Source organism: Doryrhamphus excisus, chromosome 12 (assembly GCF_030265055.1).
Source record: "Doryrhamphus excisus isolate RoL2022-K1 chromosome 12, RoL_Dexc_1.0, whole genome shotgun sequence".
Classification (NCBI taxonomy): Eukaryota; Metazoa; Chordata; class Actinopteri; order Syngnathiformes; family Syngnathidae; genus Doryrhamphus; species Doryrhamphus excisus.
In genome coordinates, this window is record NC_080477.1 from 3,340,884 (window position 1) to 3,366,770 (window position 25,887).

Sequence of the window (25,887 nt, forward strand, 5' to 3'; positions counted from 1 at the left end):
TGACTTTAGCGACAGGCTGATGGATTCAGGCTAATCCATGTGGTTCTGGTCCGATTAGGAGTAGAGGGGCCCTGCCAAATTAATCACTGAGATTACCAACGGCCTACACACACACACAGTTGAAGGAGTTCAAGTCCCAAGATCTATTTATTGTCAATTATCAATACTAAAGAGTGTTTACCCAAATCAGGGGTCCGACATCAAACCCAAAGACTCGGCTGCCGTTGCCGTTCCCCCCTCCGTGTCCCACTGACCCCGTAACTCGGAGCGTAATAGCAGGAGCTGCTGCAACAGCGCCGCAGGAATGATAAATGAAGCTGACAGCTAACCTGCTTGAAAAGGGCTCCGTGGCCCTCGCCGCTCTGCCAGTCATGGCGTATGCGTAATGTGTATCATATGAGCAGAAAACATCTTTGATCCCTGGCGGGGATTCAGGAGACGGGCCGGCCGCGTCCGTGTCTGCCCGGCTGTTAAGTAAGCGCCAATGAGCCCAGTGGAGTGAACAGTCCAAATATTTAAACTGACCCCTTTGTGTGTTTGTAGGGGGTTGGAGGAGGATACAACTTCTCCACTTTTTACACGTCGGGTGTTAGTTTGTGAAGAAAACCTTTCAAGAGTAGTCGCACTGAACCGAGAAATGCAGGAAAAAGACGTCTGTTGGTACTTGACATTGAACGACGGGCAACAAAGAATGTCTTGAATGAATTTACAAACTGTAGAAAAGACTTGAAGACGTGTACTTCGATGCCGCTTATCCTGACTGGGGTGGTAGAGCTATGCTGGAGCCTATCCCAGCTGACTTCGTACACCCTGGACAGGTCGCCAGCCAATCACAGGGCACATAAAGTGTCGATAAACAACCATTCGCACTCATATTTGCATCTATGGACAGTTTAAAGTTGCCGGCTAAGCTCACGGCTCGGATCAGCTAAACACCCTGCCAATCCATCGTAGGACAAACGTACCACGTAGACCAGGGGTGCTCACACTTTTTCAGCATGCGAGCTACTGAACATCTATTTATTTTCAAATGTATTGAGGATTATTTGTACGTACAATGTATGTTGATGTACCTTACATAACCAAATGAGCCAATATTGCAAAACACACATAATTAACTATTAACATTTTTTGTAATTACCTGAGTTTACTTTGATGACTTGCACTGAATTGAACCAGCCAGGGATGCATAGTCCGGACAGTAGCTGCTGATAGCCAGCCTCAAGCACACTTCCAAATGTTTATCAGTCATGGATAATATCCGTATCATAATATCCGTATAATATTCCATATCCGTATGGAAGTGATATGTTTTTTGCCTTTTTACTTGGTCCAGTTTTTGCCTTTTTACTTGGTCCAGCTCCTTCACTCATTTTAGTGACCATAAACTTTAGCGAGGGCTTAAAATCTCGCAATTCGCCGACTAGCTTAGCACTTTGCATTGTTGTTTACGCATGAGCGGTGACCTAAAGGTCAAAATTCAGTTGTCATCTGATTGGTTGTCCTGTATGTCAATCAAGTAACGGGGATGGATGATAGGCTGACATCGTAAGTTCTGCTGCACTTAGAGACGTTGTTTGATTTGATTGGTCGCCCGAAGGGCAACATTCAGTTGTCATCTGAATGGCTGCCCTGTATGTCAATCAAGTGACGGCATTGATGCTGGGATGATATTTTTTTAATGTCACGCCGCGATCGACCAGTACCACCTCCGCGATCGACCGGTAGCTCGCGATCGACTTAATGAGCACCCCTGACGTAGACAAACAACCAGGAAATTGTAATAATTCGACACAGGATTTTACTTCACTTTGTCTCTTCTACTTGCCCCATCCTCGTTATGGAGGGTCAGGGACCATAAGTTCCTTCACCGGTCTTCTCCATCCACATCCATCCCAAGCAGTTCTTTGTCAATGGAGAGGTTTTAGTGGGGTTTCTTAACAAGTTAGACTCTTGATTATATTGATTATTTTGCCTTTTGTAATGAATGGAATATTTTCCATTCCAATGTCAACAAAGCAGAGGAAAAATGTTCCATTCCTACATTCCTAACCAGTCTTGCCCTATAGCAGGTGTTACGATGATGCAAAAACGAGTAGACCAATGTTGAAGGGGGATGAAGAACGCGTTGAAGATGCCATTTTTGAGTTCCAAGGGTCACATGTCCACTCGTACTTATGACTCGTACTTACGTCTAATGTCATGGAAAGTAATTAATATCGGTTACGGTGTACAAAAAACAGCGTGTTGCACTGTGGGATGTGCAGCATTACGTCTGAGTGGGCGAGCAGCAATGCGGGACGTCTTGGCAGCCTTCGGGCCCACAGAGCCCGCTATTAGGAGGCCCCCCCCCCCCACACCCGGTCCGTCTGGAGCATGGGGAGAGATTGCCTTCTGTCAGTCTGGACGGTCAGCTGACTTTGCGTGCACGCGCTGACAGCTACCTGGCAAACGGTGCGTTCAGGAGCTCCAAGAGTGTCGTATAAAAAACCTGTTGCATGTTTTGATGTCGTGGAAGCGGCCGTACGTTTCCAATGAATGCCATTTATGGATGTTTATGTTTTACCTGGGACTGGTGCACGAGCGCTCTCGGTACATGACCCCGCCTCCGCAGGTTCTGGAGCATTCCGACCACTGGGACCAGGCCGACCACTGGCCGTGGATGGCTTTGGGGCCGTGCTCCCCATATTTGACACACTGACCGCGCCAACACCACTGAGCAAAGACAGAGAAGAGCACAGGATGAACAATAACGAGCTTGTGCCGGCGGTTTCTAGGAAAAGCCGACAAATGGAGGTCGAGCGGGTCTTGGACTGGACGGTGTGTGTCCCAATCCCCACAAACACTCCTCACCATGTCTGGCCCGCAGCTTGTGCCCTCTGCGGCGGGCATGAACTTGGTCTCACATCGGTGGCCCGTGTGGTGACACCACAGCGACTTGCAGATGTCCTGCCCAAAAAGAACCACAAAAGGAGGTCAGGACAGGACGGCCAGCAGACGTTGTCTACCGTGACCGCCGCTGAGTGGGCATCAGCTGCTCCCTGCCGGCGCCAGAACCACCCCGCACGATAAGCCCTGCAACGAGCTCCCCTAAAAAAAGCCTCCCCGTCAAATCCAATCACTGCGCTTCTTTAATGAAACAGGCCGTAATTGTGTGTGTCATCTGACCCAACAATGCGGAGACAGAGCGAGTGAGTGAGCACAGAGGGAGAGCCCGGACCGGGAGACGGGCTGCCGATCCTGGCAGCTGGCAGCCAGCCCGGCTGCAGCGGGCAAGAGCGGAAGAGGGAGAGCGGGGAGATGTTTGAGGGTTTTCCTCCCCAGGTTTCCTCTGACAGCCTCGGCAGCAGCGGAGGATTCGATGTAGACGAGGCGAGACCATGTGAAGTTTGATCCACGGCAAGGATTTAAGGAACGTTGACACAAAAATGTTGCAATTTTGAAACCATAACAATGTCACGCCCAACTCACACAGACTTGCATAAACCACAGAAAACATTTATGAGCGTATATGTGGTAAGTAATACAAACGGATGCAGTAGTCGTGCAGAAAATAACATTTTTGCAGAAACACAACCCTTAACATAAGCATGCCGTACTTTTCATAGACAACTATTTTATGTTATTTTGTTTGTACTTTCTACAACTGCTTGTATTGTTTCTTGAATTCGCTCAACAATGCACAACAATGAGCCAATTCAAGAAACACATATACAGTAAACCTCGGATATATCGGACTCGGATATATCGGAAATTCGCTCACAACGGACAGATAAAAAAGAACCGATTTTTCTGTGATGCATTTCCAATAAAAATTCTTTGCATATATCGGATTTTTTACAACGGATTTTGCCTATTTCGGACAAAATCTCCAGTCCCGTTCCAATGCATTTCCATTAAATTTCCCTGGCATATATCGGATGGCCGCATCGTGGGCGCTCCGATTCGCCGACTCGTGACAGGCCGCTATACGACATAATTTGCAGCGTTTGCAGCGTTGCCTGCACGTCCGGGTACATTGGAAACATAGTCAAGGAAGTGCCTTTTTATAACGGATAAAATCCAATTTACGCATATACCGGATATAAATCCCATATATGCGTAAAACAGACATTTTCCGGTATACGCATATAACGGATTTCGCTTATATTGGACAAAACCAGTGGGAACAATTGAATCCGATATATCCGAGGTTTACTGTATAATACAAGCAGTTGATGTTTGCTAAATACAAGGATGAAGAGTCTTCAACCAATCATGATGTGCTATATATATCACTATATTGACACTTACTATGGCACCCATTATGGTCATATCACGTCGTACTTCGGTACGTGACAAAAAAATAAAATAAAATAAAATAAAATAAAATAAAATAAAATAAAATAAAATAAAATAAAATAAAATAAAATAAAATAAAATAAAATAAAATAAAATAAAATAAAATAGAATAGAATAGAATAGAATAGAATAGAATAGAATTGAATTGAATTGAATTGAATTGAATTGAATTGAATTGAATTGAATTGAATTGAATTGAATTGAATTGAATTGAATTGAATTGAATTGAATTGAATTGAATTGAATTGAATTGAATTAAATTGAATTAAATTGAATTAAATTAAATTAAATTAGGAAAGCAGGAAGTGAACAAATGTAACAGTTACTGATTGTAAAAGTACTAGATGGAGGGGTAGGATTTAATAAGCTTTGCTTCTTCCTACTCCTTTTGGACATGTGGAACTGGGAACTGATTATGGGATGCACTCAATTGTAATCTGATGCATGTTCAAATGAAATAAAACCATTACCATTACCATTACTTTCAAATGCTGCAGTTTGAAAAAAGCTCTAAAAAAACGACAAAGTGCCAAAACAACAGTTTTGAAACTCCTTGAAGCCCCCAGTCCCTGAGGGTGTGCATTTATTGACACAACACGGTGGTCGAGTGGTTAGCACGCAGACCTCACAGCTAGGAGACCAGAGTTCCATCCCACCCTCGGCTATCTCTGTGTGGAGTTTGCATGTTCTCCCCGTGCATGCGTGGGTTTTCTCCGGGTACTCCGGTTTCCTCCCACATTCCAAAAACATGCTAGGTTAATTAGCCACTCCAAATTGTCCATAGGTATGAATGTGAGTGTGAATGGTTGTTTGTCTATATGTGCCCTGGGATTGACTGGCCACCAGTCCAGTGTGGACCCCACCTCTCGCCCAAAGACAGCTGGGATAGGCTCCAGCACCCCTCGTGAGGATAAGCGGTAGAAAATGAATGAATGAATGTTTCTGGAGGAGTCTTAAAACACAAACAAAACAAAAGTGGCGTGGTTTTCCGTTCTTGTTTTGTCGTACATTCTGAGCGGGAACACCCCCTTACACGGACCCGCAGGTCGTATGTTTTTACCGAGCGCATTTCCCAGCGTCTATAGCTCCCGAAAGGAGAGGTTGTCGCCTTTCAAACATTATTTCCATTTGAATTGGCACCAATGAATACCAGCTAACATAAAGACCTCATCCAGCCCGCAGGGCTTGACCGGGGTGGGGGCGGGTGGCACAGGGATCTTTCCATTGAAGGAATTCAATAAAATGGGGGGGTCGGAAGGTGTTTGCCAAAGATGATGCCAATTAATAAAGCCATGTCTTTTTAGCAGGACATCATTGATGCTGCAAAGACGGAATATCCTCGTGTGATGGAGCCGCTTCTTACGACGGAAGCTCCTTAGCGGGATTGTTCTGGAAGACTCTTCTGTAGATTGTGTTTCCCATACAGGCGAGTGTGGGAAAGACTTGAAGTTTGAATAAGAGTTCCGAAGAGGACAGAATCAGTCTGCGAATACTCGGTTTTAAGAACAGGTTTAAGGAAAGCCTTCAAAGTCTGCAGTTTTGAGAACATCAAGGTCATCGCTTTATGATCGTTCCCTAGATGCATTTCCGAGATCAGGGATGTCCAAATGTTTTCCAGAGAAAAACTGAAGGAATGCGAGGGATAGGAAGAAGGTGAGAAACATTAAGTAGGACTGTAATGTAAAGGTTCTTGTTCACAGAGGTTGGTAGAGATGGCGGACCAGGTCAGATGATTGAACCTACTGTTGAAGATGACAATGAAGTTCAAGTCCATCCATCCATCCATTTTCCTACGTTTATCCGGGTCCGGGTCGCGGGGGCAGCAGTCTTAGAAGGGAAGCCCAGACTTCCCGGTCCCCGGCCACCTCCTCCAGCTCCACCGGGAGGACACCAAGGCGTTCCCAGGCCAACTGTGAGACATAGTCCCTCCAGCGTGTCCTAGGTCTGCCCCGGGGCCTTTTCCCGGCTGGGCATGCCCGGAACACCTCACCAGGGACTAGATGCCCAAGCCACCTCAACTGACTCCTCTCGATGTGAAGGAGAAGCGGCTCTACTCTGAGCCCCTCCCGGATGGCTGAGCTCCTCACCCTATCTCTTAGGGTGAGTCCAGCTACCCTACGGAGGAAACTCATTTCAGCCGCCTGTATCCATGATCTCATTCTTTCGGTCATGACCCAAAGCTCATGACCATAGGTGAGGGTGGGAACATAGATCCACCGGTCCGCTGTACCGGTCCACGACGGTCCGGTACAGCGACCGCATTACTGCCGAGGCTTCACCGATCCGTCTGTCGACCTCACGCTCCCACTTTCCCTCACTCGTGAACAAGACCCCGAGATACTTAAACTCCTCCACCTGGGGCAGGACCTCATTCCCAACCCGGAGAGAGCACTCCACCCTTTTCCGACTGAGAACCATGGCCTCTGATTTGGAGGTACTGAGAAGTTCAAGTGAGGACCTGTATTGTATTCTACTACAGAGGTAAAGTAATGAAGGAGTAAATAAACAAACGTCTCACCTTCACAAAGTCCAGGCTGCACAACTTGGCTTTGGCGCCAAACTGCCACTTGCACTGCGTGTCGGCGTCATAGAGCTGCCCGGGAAGCTTCTCGGGATATTTGTACTGGCCGATCTGCTTGGGCTCGTCCACCAGACAGGACGCCTGAGTGGTTCTGGTGAACACAGCCAGGCGTGAACATCACACAGAATACCCAGGGATGATGATGATGATGATGATGATGATGATGATGATGATGATGATGAGGATGATGAGGCTCACCCCAGGAAGCGGCTGAGGTACTGCCGGCTGCAGGTGGACCAGGAGAACACCCCGTTGTTTCCCGCAAGAGTCGGGGACATGATGTTGCCCTCGGTTTTACGACAGGGGTTCCCCTCGCCGTCGTGGATCATCCCGAAACTGGAGCGAGACATACAAGAAGATAACCGCAGCTTTTGACACCGCTGACAATTAAAGGAATGAACCGCAGCTCCTCAAGTGCACTCATACCGCACTACACTGCATGATATGCTGCATGCAGCTTTGCCTCATTAAACTCAAGAAAAAAAAGGGAGGGGTCATGTTCTGCCTCACAATGTCACAGTACATGTTGAAATTCATCTGTGACCTCAATGAACCGCAGCTCCTCGAGTGCACTCATGCCACACTACACTGCATGCAGCTTTGCCCCATTAAACTCAAGGAAAAAAAGGGAGGGGTCATGCTGTGCTTCACAATGTTATATTACGTGTTGGAATTCATCTTTGACCTTAATAAACCGCAGCTCCTTGAGTGCACTCATACCGCACTACACTGCATGATATGCTGCATGCAGCTTTGCCTCATTAAACTCAAGAAAAAAAAGGGAGGGGTCATGTTCTGCCTCACAATGTCACAGTACATGTTGAAATTCATCTGTGACCTCAATGAACCGCAGCTCCTCGAGTGCACTCATGCCACACTACACTGCATGCAGCTTTGCCCCATTAAACTCAAGAAAAAAAAGGGAGGGGGTCATGCTGTGCTTCCCAATGTCACAGTACGAGTTGGAATTCATTTTTGACCTTAATAAACCGCAGCTCCTTGAGGGCACTCATGCCGCACTACACTGCATGATATGCTGCATGCAGCTTTGCCTCATTAAACTCAAGAAAAAAAAGGGAGGGGTCATGTTCTGCCTCACAATGTCACAGTACATGTTGAAATTCATCTGTGACCTCAATGAACCGCAGCTCCTCGAGTGCACTCATGCCGCACTACACTGCATGATATGCTGCATGCAGCTTTGCCCCATTAAACTCAAGAAACAAAAGGGAGGGGGTCATGCTGTGCTTCACAATGTTATATTACGTGTTGGAATTCATCTTTGACCTTAATAAACCGCAGCTCCTTGAGTGCACTCATACCGCACTACACTGCATGATATGCTGCAAGCAGCTTTGCCTCATTAAACTCAAGAAAAAAAGGGAGGGGGTCATGTTCTGCCTCACTATGTCACAGTGCATGTTGGAATTCATCTTTGACCTCAATGAACCGCAGCTCCTCGAGTGCACTCATGCCGCACTACACTGCATGATATGCTGCATGCATCTTTGCCTCATTAAACTCAGGAAAAAAAAGGGAGGGGGTCATGCTGTGCTTCATAATGTTACAGTATGTTTTAGAATTCATCTTTGACCTCAATGAACCGCAGCTCCTCGAATGCACTCATACCGTACTACACTGCATGAAATGCTGCATGCAGCTTTGCCTCATTAAACTCAAGAAAAAAAAGGGAGGGGTCATGTTCTGCCTCACAATGTCACAGTACATGTTGAAATTCATCTGTGACCTCAATGAACCGCAGCTCCTCGAGTGCACTCATGCCACACTACACTGCATGCAGCTTTGCCCCATTAAACTCAAGAAACAAAAGGGATGGGGTCATGCTGTGCTTCCCAATGTTACAGTACGAGTTGGAATTCATTTTTGACCTTAATAAACCGCAGCTCCTTGAGTGCACTCATGCCGCACTACACTGCATATGCTGCATGCAGCTTTGCCTCATTAAACTCAAGAAAAAAAAGGGAGGGGTCATGTTCTGCCTCATAATGTCACAGTACATGTTGGAATTCATCTTTGACCTCAATGAACCGCAGCTCCTCGAGTGCACTCATGCCGCACTACACTGCATGATATGCTGCATGCAGCTTTGCCTCATTAAACTCAGGAAAAAAAGGGAGGGGGTCATGCTGTGCTTCACAATGTTATATTACGTGTTGGAATTCATCTTTGACCTTAATAAACCGCAGCTCCTTGAGTGCACTCATACCGCACTACACTGCATGATATGCTGCAAGCAGCTTTGCCTCATTAAACTCAGGAAAAAAAGGGAGGGGGTCATGCTGTGCTTCATAATGTTACAGTATGTTTTAGAATTCATCTTTGACCTCAATGAACCGCAGCTCCTCGAGTGCACTCATGCCGCACTACACTGCATGATATGCTGCATGCATCTTTGCCTCATTAAACTCAAGAAAAAAAAGGGAGGGGTCATGTTCTGCCTCACAATGTCACAGTACATGTTGAAATTCATCTGTGACCTCAATGAACCGCAGCTCCTCGAGTGCACTCATGCCACACTACACTGCATGCAGCTTTGCCCCATTAAACTCAAGAAACAAAAGGGAGGGGGTCATGCTGTGCTTCCCAATGTTACAGTACCAGTTGGAATTCATTTTTGACCTTAATAAACCGCAGCTCCTTGAGTGCACTCATGCCGCACTACACTGCATGATATGCTGCATGCAGCGTTGCCTCATTAAACTCAAGAAAAAAAGGTTGGGGTCATGCTGTGCTTCATAATGTCACAGTACATGTTGGAATTCATCTTTCACCTCAGTGAACCGCAGCTTCCCGAGTGCCGGCTGCACTCGTGCAGCCCCAGACCGTGACACTACCACCATCATGTTTGCTCGAGACAGGACACAATTATCCCATCAAAGGACAAAAAAATGTGTTAGATTTGTTGCAATGAGCTATGAAAAAAATAATGCATTAATGCATATAATAATGCATATAATAATGCATATAATAATGCATATAATAATGCATGATATGCTGCATGCCATTATGTGCCTTTCAGGAAGATAAGGCATTATATGCTGCATGCTGTTTTATCTCATTAAACTTCATAAGAACGAGGCAGGGCGTAATGCTCGTCTTTGTCGGAACAATCTTTCTCCCCAATGAACCACAGCTCCCCAGTGCCAGCAGCACTCGCGCGCACTACCACTTCCCGTTTGACTGTACAGGCAAGACACAATTATGTCGCCGCTCACGTGTGTTATCTTATCTTGACAAGATAGAATAACGTACTTGCTGAAACGTGGGAGCTCACGTACTAAGTCACGTTTCCGTCCTCGTTTGTCAGTTTGACTCAGCATGCTCCCGCTATCAAAACTTCTTGACATATTAGCATGTGGGCAAAAAGAAAAAAAAACATCTCCAAGGTTTGTGTTGGGAGCGTGCCAGGCAGATGGAAGAGTTTAACCGTGAAAACCCCCCCAACAAATGTCAATCAAACAAATCAACCTTCTATCTCAATGGAAACGCAAACACAAACAGAGAGCTTCGTCTCCTCGGGCCATCCTCCCGAACAGTCACGGGCGATGTTGACGAAACGCTGGCAGGTCGAAGCGCGTTTGTGTCTTTGCACGTGACGTTTGAGACCCCCTCTCGGCCCGACGCCGTGGAACGTGACTTGCAAACGTGTGATTGCCGTTGACCCAACGCGGCGGTCTACTACACGGACGTACGTACTTGTGTCCGGACTCGTGGGCGATGGTGAAGGCCAAGCCCAGTCCCGTGTCCTCGTTGATGGTGCAGCTTCTGTATTTGCTGCACATGCCGCTGATGGGAGCAAAACCTGCAGACCACAACAAACGTACACATGTGAACTTTTAAAAGGTGGAAGTCTTCTAGCCCCAAACGCTGCACACAAGAGAGTCAACATTTGACAAAACGTGCCTCACTACTGCGTTGTTCATTCATTCATTCATTTTCGACCGCTTATCCTCACGAGGGTAGCGGGGGTGCCGGAGCCTATCCCAGTTGTCTTGTGGCAAGAGGCGGGGTACACCCTGGACTGGTCGCGAGCCAATTTCACTGTGAAATGTTTCGGTATCTTGAGAGGCACTAAATCGAATCCATTACTGTCATTGTTATTGTTTTGTTTTATCCACACAACATTAATGCATCATAATTATAGGAGTAAACCATTTGAGTATCTTATTGGCGTGGTTTTTGTTCATCAAAATGGTCACCCTAAATTATGATGCTAATTGTAAGGTAATAATATTCAATGCTATGCAATCTACCAGTTGGTATTTTACTGACACTGGAAATATGAGTCAATATTCGTTCTTTTTAGTGTTTGGGGGCTTGAAAATTAGGTGTCTTATATTTGGTTCAATATGTCGATCCATATTCATTCATTCATTCATTTTCTACCGCTTATCCTCACGAGTGTCGCGGGGGGCGGGGTACACCCTGGACTGGTCGCCAGCCAATCACAGGGCACATATAGACAAACAACCATTCACACTCACATTCATACCTATGGACAATTTGGAGTGGCCAATTAACCTTAGCATGTTTTTGGAATGTGGTAAGAAAACCGGAGTACCCGGAGAAAACCCACGCATGCACGGGGAAACATGCAAACTCCACACAGAGATGGCCGAGGGTGGAATCGAACTTGTGTCTCCTAGCTGTGTGGCCTGCGCGCTAACCACTTATAGAAAACCTGTGAGACTTAATAATGATGAAGAATGTTTCTGTTATGTTAAATAAAGGTTGATTTAAAGGTTATTAAAAGGATTTAAAGGAGGTCTGCGCGCTAACCACTCGACCACCGTGCAGCCCCCTACTGTGTTGTCTGTGTTATTATTTTATTGGCACTTTAAACCTCACGTGTTTGACCCGGTATGTCTGGATGACTGATGGAAATTCATCACACAGGTCTAAAAAACACAGAGTGTAACTTTTGGGCACAAAATTTGGTCCACACCTTTCGGGGACTAACATGCGCATGCGTGTAAAATTGGAGGTTTTCCAAAGATTGCTGGAAAAATATGGCCGCCATGGCAGTCTGTGCATAAACCAGGCTTTTGCGTACATCTACATGTTTCGCTTTACTAAATATCAAACTGGCAAAGGTGCATCCATTCACTTTTCACCACCAAACGTTTGGAACGTTAGCACATGTGAGACGCACTAGAAATTGGTGAAAAAGATTACAATAAGGACTCGTTCATGCCATTTTTCCAACGAACAAAGCATTGAGTCAAGTTAAGCATTACTTGCTTTTTGGGCCACTTTAAAGCCACTCATCAACAATTGAAGCCCTCTTCAAACACGGCCAAGAATGCGAAGCACCCATGAGAACCATCCCGTTACGGACGGACCAGCTTGGACACGGACGCTAAAAGCAACCGCCTTGCGTGCACACAGCAACACAAATACACATTTTGGTGGAGCCTTTCAGGTGTCCAAACAAGCCAAACCAAAATGTGCGGCGGCGGCCGGCCTTACCCAGGGTGTCGCAGGGCTCGTTCTTCCAGGAGCAGATGTCCAGCCCGGTGAGGAGGACGGCGTGGTCGTGCCGCTTCCCGCTTTTGCCCACCAAGCCCGACTGCCACTGACAGAAGCTGTTGAGCGACTGGTCGGCGTGGTGATTTATGGTCAGGCCCAGCTGCGAGACGAGGGCACAGAGTTGCTGAGCAGAAGTGAAAACCCCCAGAACCTTGTAAAAAGCATATTTGAGGAGTTCTAGCCAGAATGGACTCACAGGGTCTTGTTCCAGTAGCAACAAGCTAACTACCACAATGTTGATGTCTGTACCGATGGTGCCGTCTTTGAAAAGACTGGAAACCTGCAAGAAAATGCTTTTAATGCAACACAGGAGCCAAGTCCAACATCCATTAGCACCATGTTGTGTGTCATCACGGCTAAACGCGCACCTACCGTCGCCAGGACGACCAAAGAGGCTGTTTTTTGGATGAATGTGGGAAGACTTTGTCACGGATGCACGTTTGTGGCGTGAACACAAGTGCCGTATTTAGGAGAATGGGAAGACGCCACCGCAGTTTCCCTTAAAGACAGCTCTACTGTAGTCCCACCCGCAAGAGGTAATGACTGGTTTTCACTGGTTTTCACTGGTCTGGTACCAGAGACGAAATACAACGAAGAATACCTCCACGACCCAAACGTATACAGCCAAACCTCTGTTTTCGAACGTCCCAGTTTCCGTATGATAGCTTTTTCATTGAACATGTTGCCTTGGTTTTTGTACAATATTACGCATAAAAAAACTTATTAACATTATGTATAACCTATTAACATATTCTGGAAAATGGAGGGCCCAAACAAATCTGGCTAAGGATGTACGGGAAGTGTGCATCAAGTTCCATTCCTCATTTAGAAAGATTTTTTATTGTTTTCTGCATGTAAAACCATCATTATTCTCGATAAAAATAAAATTTTTGTTCATATTTTTGGTGAGTGGAAGATATGAATTGGATTTAAATATTTTTTGATGGGGAAAAATGTCCACGGTTGTCGTACATTTTGGTTTTTGTGTAACATGTCGGAGTGAATAAACCAAAAAAAAAAACAGTACTTATTATTAAAACAGTGCTTATTTTGCGTACTTTTCACAGCTAGCCTGTCACTGAACGTGTCGGACAAGGGAAGGGGAACGTACTCTAGAACCACAGCTCCCCAGTGCCTGTAGCACTGATAGCACTCATGCACACTTCCACTATCATGTTTGACTGGAGGCAAGACAGCATTATCACGTCAAAACACCGTACAAAGTGGCTAGTTATGTTGCTAATGACAATTTACGTTGCCAAAAAATATTTTTGCATGTGCGGCTACTTTGATGTCCCAATCATGAAGACAATGCATGATATGCTGCATGTGCTGTTGCCTCGTTAGAAAAGAAAAGTGATATATTGCATAATATTGCAGGAAGAAAATTTAAAGAAGAAGGCTGAAATATTTGGAAACTTATATTTAAAAACAATAGCAGAGATGGAAAAAAAACTGTATAATTCTATGAGCATAAAGTCAAAATATTAAGAGAAAACATCAAATTTGACAAGAATTCACTCCTAATATTTTGAGGACAAATAATATAGTGGGAATATTAAACAATAAAAAAATGTATAATATGAGAAACACAACAGAACAAAGTTATATTTTTTAAATGAGGTTGGGGAAAGTAATAACATTAAAGGAATACGTTAAAAATATTCTGGAAATGAAGCCATAATTAAATTAATGGGACAAAAAGCTGAAATTTACAAGAACAATTACAAGTAAAATTGTTAAAAGAAAAAAGCCACATCCTAATGAGAAACATTTTTTTCAATAAATGTAATATTTTTGTAGCATTTCATCAATACTACAAAGCTGAAATGCAGTACTGTATTCCAAAATATCATCTTGGATCCTTTCATTTTTTAGTGTGAACACCCTGATTTACAACCCGGAGCCGGATCAACAGCAAAAATGTTAAATCAATGAGTCTATTTTCATTGTATCCAGATTTGCACCAAAAATGTATGCCAACTATGGAGATGGAGAACGGTCTTGCTAACAAGTTAAATTTAGATATGCTGCATGTGCTGTTGCCTCGTTAGAAAAGAAAAGGGAAGTGGAACGTACTCTTCTTCGCAATGTCACAGCTCGTGTTGGATGATTTTTGAAATGAGTTTTTTTTTTAATTCTGCATGTAAAACCATCATTATTCTCGATAAAAATCTAATTTTTGTTCATATTTTTGGTGAGCGGAAGATATGAATTGGATTTTTTGGATTTTTTGATGGGAAAAATGTCCACCGTTGTCGTACATTTTGTTTTTTGTCTAACTTGTCGGAGTGAATAAACGAAAAAAAAAAACACGGTACTTTGTTTACTTTGCGTACTTTTCACAGCTAGCCTGTAACTGAACGCAACGGACACGCCGGATGGAAACACGACCGCCGTCTCGTCTTCCGGAGCGGACACTCACCATGTTCATGACAGTGAGGACGTAGGTGGTGACGTTTTCTCGGCCGTGTTTCTCCAGCATCTTCTTGTCCGCCACCACTAGGGTCTCCACGTTGAGGCCCCCGACCCTGTTGGAGTCGATGGGCGACCTCCTCGGCCTGCCGGGACCCTCGGCGTCCGGTTCGGCGAACTCATCCGGCATTAGGAAACGGTCGTCGGCAGGAGGCTTTGGGGCGTCTGTGGGGGCCCAAAGTGTCACCACAAAGGTGAAATGTCTTTCAAGCATGAGATAATTTCACCTGGCGATGGACGGACGGACGGACGGATGGATGGCTAGGTTAGCTAGTCAAAACAACATGGTGGTTCATTAGCACGTCTAAGCAGTATGAGGAAAAGGAAGTTCCCTTACATACATTGCTTGCGGCGCCCGCAGAAGTGTTGCCTGTGTGGGTCTTCCTGTGGGTCGTCGTGGTGCCGCCCGGACGAGCCGTCCGTCGGGTTGTGGACGACGTGTTCGGCGGAGCGTTTGTAGACAACGTGCGGTCGGTGACCGTCGGGAGCGGTGTAGTTGTGACGTTGGGCCAGATGCCGAGGCAGAGGCGAGATCAGGTACTCGTGCTCGGACACGCGGATCAGACCTGACTGGGAGACACACACGAATAACACGCCATCATTTTGTGTCACAATCGGCAACGTTAGCATAGCACAGACCTCCATCAAGGTTGGGGGTAAACAAAAGTGAAAACATCTTGTAGGGTATATTTAGGTTTCTTTGTTCATCAGTATGCTAGCGGGTCACTTACTCGGATGAGAGGGAGCGTCACACCATTTTAGATCGGATGGGGGTGGTTCCTTACAAAAACAGCAACCGGGGGGGCACTGCTGTTTATTAACTATAATTTTACAAGCAAACTTTTTTTTTTAAAAAGCAAAAGTGAAAAAATGCACAGTAATTTTACAAGAATAAAATTTTAAAAAGAAAAAAATATGGTCATATTTGTAGCGTAAAGGTGGACCTTTAAAGAAAAAACTGTTTTTAACTTTATCATTATGAGAAAACATTTGGGAAATTGGCTTGGGAAAAAAGTTATAATATTATCAGAATAAAGTCAAAATATTATGTTAATAAAGTCATAATATTGCAGGAAGAAAATTTAAAGAAAAAGGCTGAAATATTTGGAAACTTATATTTAAAAACAATAGCAGAGATGGAAAAAAAATGTATAATTCTATGAGCATAAAGTCAAAATATTAAGAGAAAACATCAAATTTGACAAGAATTCACTCCTAATATTTTGAGGACAAATAATGTAGTGGAAATATTAAACAATAAAAAAAATTAATAATATGAGAAACACAACAGAACAAAGTTATATTTTTAAATGAGGTTGGGGAAAGTAATAACATTAAAGGAATACATTAAAAATATTCTGGAAATGAAGCCATAATTAAATTAATGACAAAAAGCTGAAATTTACAAGAACAATTACAAGTAAAATTGTTAAAAGAAAAAAGCCACATCCTAATGAGAAACATTTTTTTCAATAAATGTAATATTTTTGTAGCATTTCACCAATACTACAAAGCTGAAATGCAGTACTGTATTCCAAAATATCATCTTGGATCCTTTCATTTTTTAGTGTGAACACCCTGATTTACGACCCGGAGCCGGATCAACAGCAAAAATGTTAAATCAATGAGTCTATTTTCATTGTATCCAGATTTGCACCATAAAGTGTAATCCAAGTATGGAGATGGAGAACGGTCTTGCTAACAAGTTAAATTTAGATGCTAGTACCATCATCTTCCATCGCCGCTAATTCGTATCAAATTCTTAACCAGCCCACTGGAAGACGAAACAATAATAAACACACAAATCAACCCACTGACCCACTGACCCTTGACCCGAGTGTGCATGCGTGTTTGGGTGTCAGCATGTGTGTGTGCCACTGAACTGACACCCCCATTTTCTCCCATCCAGACTAGCAGGTGGCAAAATAAACACAGAACGAACAAAAGAGAAGCCGCCATGTTGTCAAAACACTGCAGGCCACCGTCATCAGACAGTTTGAGTTGAGTGTTTCTAATTCCTGGAACGTAAACTTCCTGTAGCCTACATTTCACATGGAAACACAAGCGCATGCAAAGCTAAAGGCTGAACTGGAATTCATTTTTCCCCTAAATGAACCGCAGCTCACCAGTGGCGGTAGCATTCGTGCATCGGTAGCACAATCACCACCATGTTTGACTGTTGGCAAGAGATCATTATTTTGCCAAAATACCACAAAAAGTTCCTTGTTTTGTCGCTACTGGCAGCTTACGTCACCCAAAAATAGTTTCCCATATTCAGATAGGTTGATGTCCCAATTGTGAAGACAATGCATGATATGCTGCATGTGGTTTTGCCTCATCGCACTCAGGCGATTATTTATAGTATTACTTATTATTACTGACGGAATACGGAGAGCTCCTACTTGAAAACTAGCAACACGGAAAAAACGAGAAAGGAGGGCAAGACAGGGAAATACAATAACATGATAGCAAATTAGATACGAAGATAATGTTTTATTTTGTATATTTCCTGAAGAAACATTCATTCATTCATTCATTCATTTTCTACCGCTTTTTCCTCACGAGGGTCGCGGGGGATGCTGGAGCCTATCCCAGCTGTCTTTGGGCGAGAGGCGGGGTACACCCTGGACTGGTCGCCAGCCAATCACAGGGCACATATAGACAAACAACCATTCACACTCACATTCATAAAAAAGTAAAAGAGAGTGGGTCATGCTGTGCTTAACAAAGTCCCAGGGCATGTAGGACATGACATGAACCGTAGCTCCTCAGTGCCTGTAGCGCTCGTGCACTCTAGCATCCACCACCACGTTTGACTGTAGGCAAGGCACTATTATAATTTTCTCACAAAAACACCACAAAAACTTGACACTTTTGTCGCTACAGCTCCCTGTCGTTGATTGGCAAGAGTGCGTTGGCAGCACTCGTGCACTATCAGCATTATGTTTGACTGGAGGCAAGGTCCAACTATCCTACCAAAACACCATAAAACCACCACACCAACAATTGTTTTTGACGTACGGGGTTTTTGGTGTCCCGACCAAGAAGACATGATGATGCATGATATGCTGCGTCCGTGTGAACATGCTCTGCTTCACCGTGGCACAGTACATGTTGGAATTTGTCTTTGCCCAAAAGGAACCACAGCTCCCCAGTTCCCATAGCACTCATGCACACTTCCACTACCATGTTTGACTGTAGGCAAGACAGCATTATCACGTCAAAACACCGTACAAAGTGGCTAGTTATGTTGCTAATGACAATTTACGTCGCCAAAAAATAGTTTTGCATGTGCGGCTACTTTGATGTCCCAATCAGGAAGACAATGCATGATATGCTGCATGTGCTGTTGGAATTCGTCTTTGCCCAAAAGGAACCACAGCTCCCCGGTGCCCGTACCACTGATAGCACTCATGCACACTTCCACTACCATGTTTGACTGTAGGCAAGTCACTTCAATCACTTCAAAACACTGTAGAAAGTGGCTAGTTTTGTTGCTAATGACAATTTACGGCGCCGAAAAATTTTTGCGGCTACTTTGTCCCAATCAGGAAGACAATGCATGATATGCTGCATGTGCTGTTGCCTCGTTAGAAAAGAAAAGGGAAGGGGAACGTGCTCTGCTTAGCAGTGTCACAGCTCGTGTCGGAATTCATCTTTCATCTCAATGACCAGCAGCAGCCCCCCCCCCCCCCCCCCCCCCCCGTTCCAGCAGCACTCATGCACAATAACGCCACGTTTGACGGTAAGCGAGACACAATCATGGCACTAATTTGTGTCAACGACTGTTTCGGCAATAATGGCTGTGTATTGACTCATGTTCATGGATAGTAAAGTACTGCTATGTAAGTTGTACACTGACTACTACTACACTACTACTGCACTACTACTACATTGTCGCCCCTTGACAAGACAACAGTCATAAAAACAGCGGCTGCCTTTGCTTATCTTTTCATCTTTTCCTCCGCGTCTATAGTTTTACAACATCCACTTATTGCATATTCCTCGGCTAAAAGATGAAACCGAACCCAGCGTCATTCCTTGGGAACTTTTCCTCCCCTGGAGCAGGAACCGTAGAACTTTAGAAGTCAAGAAGGTTGTGAAGGACATCACCTTGTATCAGTCGTCCTTCCCGTTTCATCTCATTGAGCTGCTGAAGGTACAATTAGTCACTTTTCAACTGTAAAAGCGCCAGATAAAATGTCAAAAGACTCAAGTTTCGCCTTTTAACTCCGTCTTTGACACATGAAAGCGTCTTAAGTGAGTCTAGACTAAAGTACTTAAGCTCCATAATGACGAGTGTTCGCCACAATAGCCCACGTTTTTGCCCGAAGTGTGTTTTGACTTCCCCATGATGGCTACAAATTCAATAGAATTGAACCTTCCGCTCTTTCCGAGCCTGCAAAATAAATATATAAACAATGCTTATTTGATTGACAGCTGATCTTTATCAAGTAAATCCTTTGGGTATGTTGCTGCCCGCATCATTCGCCAAACATTATGTGCATAACGATGTGCTAAGCGGATGATTAGCTGCACCACTGAATGTTTAAAACGTCATTTTAATGACCTGACACGTAAAAATATGACCTACTAGTGTCGCCTCTCTGCAGCCTGTTGGCCACAGCACAAGTTAGCCGCCATCTTGTTCAACTGCTAGTACTTTTTTCCTCTCTTCTGATGCTTTTTAGGAACTCACTATATTCTCTACTTCATGCACTCAAACCTTGATTTTTGGTATCCTTCCGTTTTTGTATGTCTTTGGTAATGGTAATGGTTTAATTTCATTTGAACATGCATCAGATTCCAATTGAGTGCATCCCATAATCAGTTCCCAGTTCCACATGTCCAAAAGGAGTAGGAAGAAGCAAAGCTTATTAAATCCTACCCCTCCATTTTACTTTTACAATCAGTAACTGTTACATTTGTTCACTTCCTGCTTTCCAAATATAGTTTAATAATTTTTTTGTATTTATTTATGTATTTTTTAAACACGTACTGAAGTACGAAGTGATATGACCATACAATGCCATAATGGGTACCATAGTAAAATTTTTATTTTTATTTTTATTTTTATTTTTATTTTTATTTTTATTTTTATTTTTATTTTTATTTTTATTTTTATTTTTATTTTTATTTTTATTTTTATTTTTATTTTTATTTTTATTTTTATTTTTATTTTTATTTTTATTTTTAGTCCTAGCATAGTTCCAAAGTTTCTACCATCCCATAACAGGACGCACATGACGAAGCGCTTACATGCACTTAAAGGCCGGCGCCCCAAAGTGGTGATTACTGCGGCCACACATCTGTACGCCAGCAGCACAGTCATGTGATCCTTTGGGCGGAGCCCACAAGGGGGAGGTGGCTTATTTTAGAAGTACAGTAAATCATCGCCACTGCGACCTATCGACGGGGGTGCCGGCCCCCTGTCTTTGAAGGAGGCGAGCAGGTTGATGTTAACACACATGCTGACAAGCGACGTCAAAGTGTCTTTGTCTCCGGACACGAGTCCCCGTCCCCCCTTGTTATCCCGTGCGGACCCAGCAGGGGACGCGTGGACCACTCCCTCAGCAGCCCATACAAATGGAAATACGAGCGTGACGCTTGACCGTGCTCCATCAGTCTGGAAACAAGGCTTCAGCTGTGATGCTAATGACGGCAGAGTGTGATGCTAATGGCGTTTAGCTTCTTAACGAGCGGAGTTGCTAAAGCGAGGTCATCCAGTGTAGAATTGCAGAAAAAACAAGACAATGTATGACGTCCAAAAATGTTGGCAAATATTTTAACTATATCTTGTCGAGCGCAATACTCTCAGTGTACCAAAATGGTGGAGCGTATGAAAACTGATGTTTGACCGTAATTAGTTACACGCAATATTGTCAAAAAACAAAGACGATGTACGAGGACCCATACAAAAAAAGAAATGACGTAAAAACCCTTTAGGTAATAACCAATTAGCTAAAAATGTCATCCAATACTTCTCTACAAGAGAGAAGACTAAAAAATAAATAAAAATAAAAATAAAAATAAAAATAAAAATAAAAATAAAAATAAAAATAAAAATAAAAATAAAAATAAAAATAAAAATAAAAATAAAAATAAAAATAAAAATAAAAATAAAAATAAAAATAAAAATAAAAATAAAAATAAAAATAAAAATAAAAATAAAAATAAAAATAAAAATAAAAATAAAAATAAAAATAAAAATAAAAATAAAATTGTATTGCATTGTATGGTCATATCACTTCGTACTTCAGTACGTGTTTAAAAAATACATAAATAAATACAAAAAAATTATTAAACTATATTTGGAAAGCAGGAAGTGAACAAATGTAACAGTTACTGATTGTAAAAGTAAAAGGGAGGGGTAGGATTTGATAAGCTTTGCTTCTTCCTACTCCTTTTGGACATGTTGAACTGGGAACTGATTATGGGATGCACTCAATTGGAATCTGATGCATGTTCAAATGAAATGAAACCATTACCATTACCAAAGATATACAAAAACTGAAGAATACCAAAAATCAAGGTTTGAGTGCATAAAGTACAGAATATAGTGAGTTCCTAAAAGCATCAGAAGAGAGGAAAAAAGTAAAGAAGAAAAATAAAAATATTAAAAGAAAAATAAAAAAACTTAATATATATTAGAAAGGCAGGAAGTGAACAAATGTAACAGTTACTGATTGTAAAAGTACCAGATGGAGGGGAAGGATTTAATTCCTACTCCTTTTGGACATGTGGAACTGGGAACTGATTATGGGATGCACTCAATTGTAATCTGATGCATGTTCAAATGAAATAAAACCATTACCATTACCTAAAACATACAAAAACTGGAGGATACAAAAATCAAGAATTGCGTTCCTAAAACACATCAGAAGAGAGGAAAGAAGTACTAGCAGTTGAACAAGATGGCGGCTAACTTGTGCTGTGGCCAACAGGCTGCAGAGAGGCGACACTAGTAGGTCATATTTGATGTATGGGCTCACTTTGCACACTTTCAGTGTCCACTTCAGGTCCTCCACAAAGCCCATTAGTCTTGTGTGAGAAAGACCTCGCATCAAAAACAAAGGACACACACACACACACACGGCATCCCACGGCCACCCCCTCCTCTCAAGTTGGCATCTAACAGTGGGCACTACATCACTGTCACCCTGCAGACCACCAGGGAGCGGCTCGGCCCAATTTGTTGAACCCGTACACAAAGTAGACAGGTACAAATGGACCGAGGACTGGCTGCAGATCAGTCACTGGAGTGTCACCTCAACGGGGGCGGCCATGCCTGTGCCCGCCCCCGCCCCCATCCCCGTGCAAACACCGCACCAATTTTCTGCAGATCACCTCTAAATCACATTTAAAGTGTCGTTTATAAAAGTACACAATTGTGGTTGCAATTGAACAGAAACCAGACCAAAAGGATCTGATGCGGTCTAGCTTGGGGTCAAGCGGTTCAAAGGAGACAACCTCTTCTGAGGCACTGTTGATGAAACATCTTCATTCTTTGAAAGGGACTCTTGACTGGAGCACCGAGCCATTAAGGACGCGGGGAAAGTAATTAAAACGTGTGTACAATTAACAAGGCTTTGCCGGAGCAAATCCCTGATCGGTGCTGCTCTTAATTCCATGGGAATAGCAACACTTCCATCTGTTGGAGGCCTCCGAGTCCAGAAGCCCGGTTGACTCCCCCCCTCCTTGGCGGCGTCTCCTTCGAAGAGGCTCCTCTTCACTCGCTCTCGCTCCATTTTGTTCCCTTTGACACGAACGGTCCGTCTCTCTGAAGAGACGAGCCGGCCTCCCTGGGAGATTCCGAGCGGGACAATAGCCCCCCCACTTTATCCTCACACAACACTTTCTCTCTCCGGCCCGGCACTCACTTGCCATTCATGATGTCACCCTCCTTTCTTCCTGCCCGCCATTGTTTGTAATCCCACCTTAATCTCCTCCAGCGGCCCTGAATGGACTCCTCTCTTTATTCCACTTCATCCACAAACCCAAGCAGGGCTCGTCTTTTATTCCACAACTCACAACACCGCAGTAGTCGGGTAAATAGAGAGAGTGGGATGTCATTCATTCACCTTTTAGCTTTGGAACGACACCCGAGACAAGAGAGGCACGGTGTCGTTTTTTTCCAAACCAATACCAACTTCCGGCTTCTGAAGACCAAAGTGATGCTAATAATCAAACTAGCATTCGACCAACTGATTTATTCGAATTGAATATCATGACATTCCTACCACCAGGAGAACCAGAGCAGAGAGGGGAGGCAGACAGCTGCTGTGGCCCAGCTAGGTGCACTGTATTTGGGCACACGCCCCGAGCACCGGAGTTCCAGGTGGTTGCTAAGGTACAATGGGTTTTTTTTCTTACCCGCTGTTTGGTACAACTAGCATGCCAAATGTCCTCTTCAGAAAGTCAAGTGTTTGTTTACAAGTTAGCTTGGCGGAGGTTAAGACGGGTCCTTAATGCCACAGGAGCCAAAAAATGAAGGCCAACCATTGGAGAACATTTCCAATATTACTGCAGTGCCCATACCGGGCCACTAGGTGGCAGTGAGTGTACACGCTGAGGTGATGGCTGACAATAACAAAGATGACTTACCAGTCCCGAGCACGTGGATATGGCCGCCGAGGACGACGACAGGTTCCGGATCAATCCCTGATAGAGGCAGCCCTGAACCTCTTGGCCCCCCGTTAGCGTGGCGATGCCGTCCGAGCCCAGCGTCTGCACGGTGAAGCCCGGCCCGACCACCGGGGACGGCTCCAGGTCCAGGTGCACGTCCTGGCCGAAGACTGAGAGGCGGTAGTGCAGGGACGACGAGGCGGACCGCTTTCGGCGGGATCCTCGCCAGCTCAAGTCGTGGCTCAGGTAGCGTCCCTGGGCGTCCACCTCCACCGGGGTGGCGAAGGCGTAGTCTGGGGAGGACAGGAAGTTGGAGGGAATCACTAGCATACAAAGACCCATTGGAAGACTAGACTTTGGACTCCAAGGTAACAGCACATATCTTCCTGAGTCTGGTAACAAAAATACACAGGTTGACGGTTCCACACCTGTAGACGTCCAGTCCCAGAACCAGGGGGTACCCCACCCCAACCTCCTGCCTCGTCAAATCAAATGATACAAAACACTTAAGACATGTCAGATATGCGTCCCGACCTGAGAATGCAGCGTGTAAATATTTAATAGCTTCATTTCCCGCGACTACGACTCTTTCACTTTCACTCTTTCTTCTCCTTAAAGCCCCAAAGCATCAGCAGGCGGTCCAACGCTGGGAGAAGTCCAGCGTCTTTTCCCCCCGCAGTAAATCAAAGCGTATAAATGAATGCAAGTCGCTACAGCGCACGGCAACTCGGCCAAGAGGGAATCCCAGAGTGTGGAGCACATTTTGGACCCGGACCCGCTCGACCCCGACATTGTCACACTGCTAATTTGCTCCTGGGGGACTCCATCCTGGAGGATGAGCCTCAGGCTAGCCCACCCGTTTTCTATACCGATTGGGGTATGCTGGAGGCGGGGTACACCCTGGACTGGTGGTGCTGTCAAAAAGCCAAAGAAAAAGCAAAGCCGCATGTGACTTTGAGAGTATTTAATGTGGAAATGTTGACTGGTTCTGAATGGTACCGCTCTATTTCCATCATTTCCACTCAACATGAAGTACCGCTGCCGCACAACAACAACAACAACAACAAGAAGAAGAACACAAAGGAGCACTCACCATGATTTAAACCCTGGCTGGAGCTGGCTGACACTGAGTGGGCGGAGCAAATGTGCAGAGTCTGCCAGGAATGAAGAAGAAAGAGGAAATAAGCAGGTAGCAACAGGTTGCTAACACAGTAGTACACACCGTGTATGTATATTGATGTTTAACATGCACAGTAAATAACCGGAAGTGTCAATCACAATCCGCAATGTTGAAGTGCAGCCTACCCTGATGAAGCTCCAGGTGAGCAGCAGCCTGGCCGGAGCACAGCCCACCGGCGGGGTGAGTAGAGCCCAAATGAGGAGCAGCAAGCAGTCCATGGTGGTGGTGGTGGTGGTCGTGGTGGTGGTGGTGGTGGGCGCAGGCGAGCTCACACCTCCCTGTGGCTTCGAAAAGTGCGCACAAGCCCTAAAAGAGCGCCACTTCCCCTTATCATCATCATCATCATCCTCGTGGACCCCCTCCCCACGCGGCTCCTCGCGTGCTCAGGTGAGGTCCGCAGGTGGTGGCCCAGGGCCCGGTCATGAGTTGAAGGTGTAGTCCGCCGAAGCCGACTGACTCGCTGCCTGAGCGTTGGCGCTGGATCCGGGAGCGCAAGTCATGTGCCGGCAGCCAATCAGCGTGCGGCATCACGGGACCACGCGTGGACACGCGCATGCAAGGCACTGTGCGCGTACACGTGTGATGGAGCGCAATAGGGTGCTAATGGACGCGTCTGCGCATCAAGCGTACCGACGCACGCGCAGTCAACGCCGTTCTACGACTTTTATGGCGTCAGAGTTGATTCTTGTTTGCGTTCACAATAAAGTTGGTGATGACAACCATGAAAGTTATGAAAAGAAAATAAATATTTAGCCTATTTTAGCGGGATAAAAAAACCCTAAAATGTTCTTAAGCCCCCTTAAATAATTTGATATTTTTATTGATTTTTTTTGTACAAAAAAAATCTCTGACAAATTTAATATAATAGGACAAAAGCAGGTTATTAAGCAAGTCAATAAGCAGGCTAATAATAGCCTACTACTACTACAACTTGTAGTAGTAGTAATAATCAGAAAAATAATTATTTATATAGCGGTTCTTGTTCGTTATTTGTTTTTTTTTTTTATTTTTTTTATTTTTTTTTAATGTCTACTACATTCATCCATATCCTGTGCATCTCCAGGGGGCTAAGACCCCCCTTGTCTTAAGAACCTAGTGACGCCCCTGCCTGCAAATAAGTCAATAAAACAGTACA

At 44.5% G+C, this 25,887-nt stretch overlaps 1 protein-coding gene across 2 annotated transcripts in view; it reads right to left on the minus strand.

The window, feature by feature from the left end:
- adamts18 (ADAM metallopeptidase with thrombospondin type 1 motif, 18) overlaps nt 1-25,229 on the minus strand; it is a 50,691-nt gene extending 25,462 nt beyond the window's left edge. Inside the window, exons 1-12 of one of the 2 annotated variants that reach the window (XM_058089516.1) lie at nt 24,878-25,229; nt 24,666-24,726; nt 23,552-23,865; nt 15,289-15,517; nt 14,898-15,112; nt 12,669-12,752; nt 12,413-12,572; nt 10,640-10,745; nt 7,121-7,258; nt 6,860-7,013; nt 2,854-2,949; nt 2,567-2,715 (exon numbers count right to left, since the gene is read on the minus strand). In XM_058089516.1, coding sequence (XP_057945499.1) covers nt 2,567-2,715; nt 2,854-2,949; nt 6,860-7,013; nt 7,121-7,258; nt 10,640-10,745; nt 12,413-12,572; nt 12,669-12,752; nt 14,898-15,112; nt 15,289-15,517; nt 23,552-23,865; nt 24,666-24,726; nt 24,878-24,970 — 1,799 coding nt within the window. In that variant the 5' untranslated portion in view covers nt 24,971-25,229. Of the gene's footprint in view, nt 1-2,566; nt 2,716-2,853; nt 2,950-6,859; nt 7,014-7,120; nt 7,259-10,639; nt 10,746-12,412; nt 12,597-12,668; nt 12,753-14,897; nt 15,113-15,288; nt 15,518-23,551; nt 23,866-24,665; nt 24,727-24,877 lie in introns of both variants that reach the window. The other variant, XM_058089515.1, reaches the window with a different exon arrangement.
- Between the last annotated feature and the right edge of the window lie 658 nt (nt 25,230-25,887).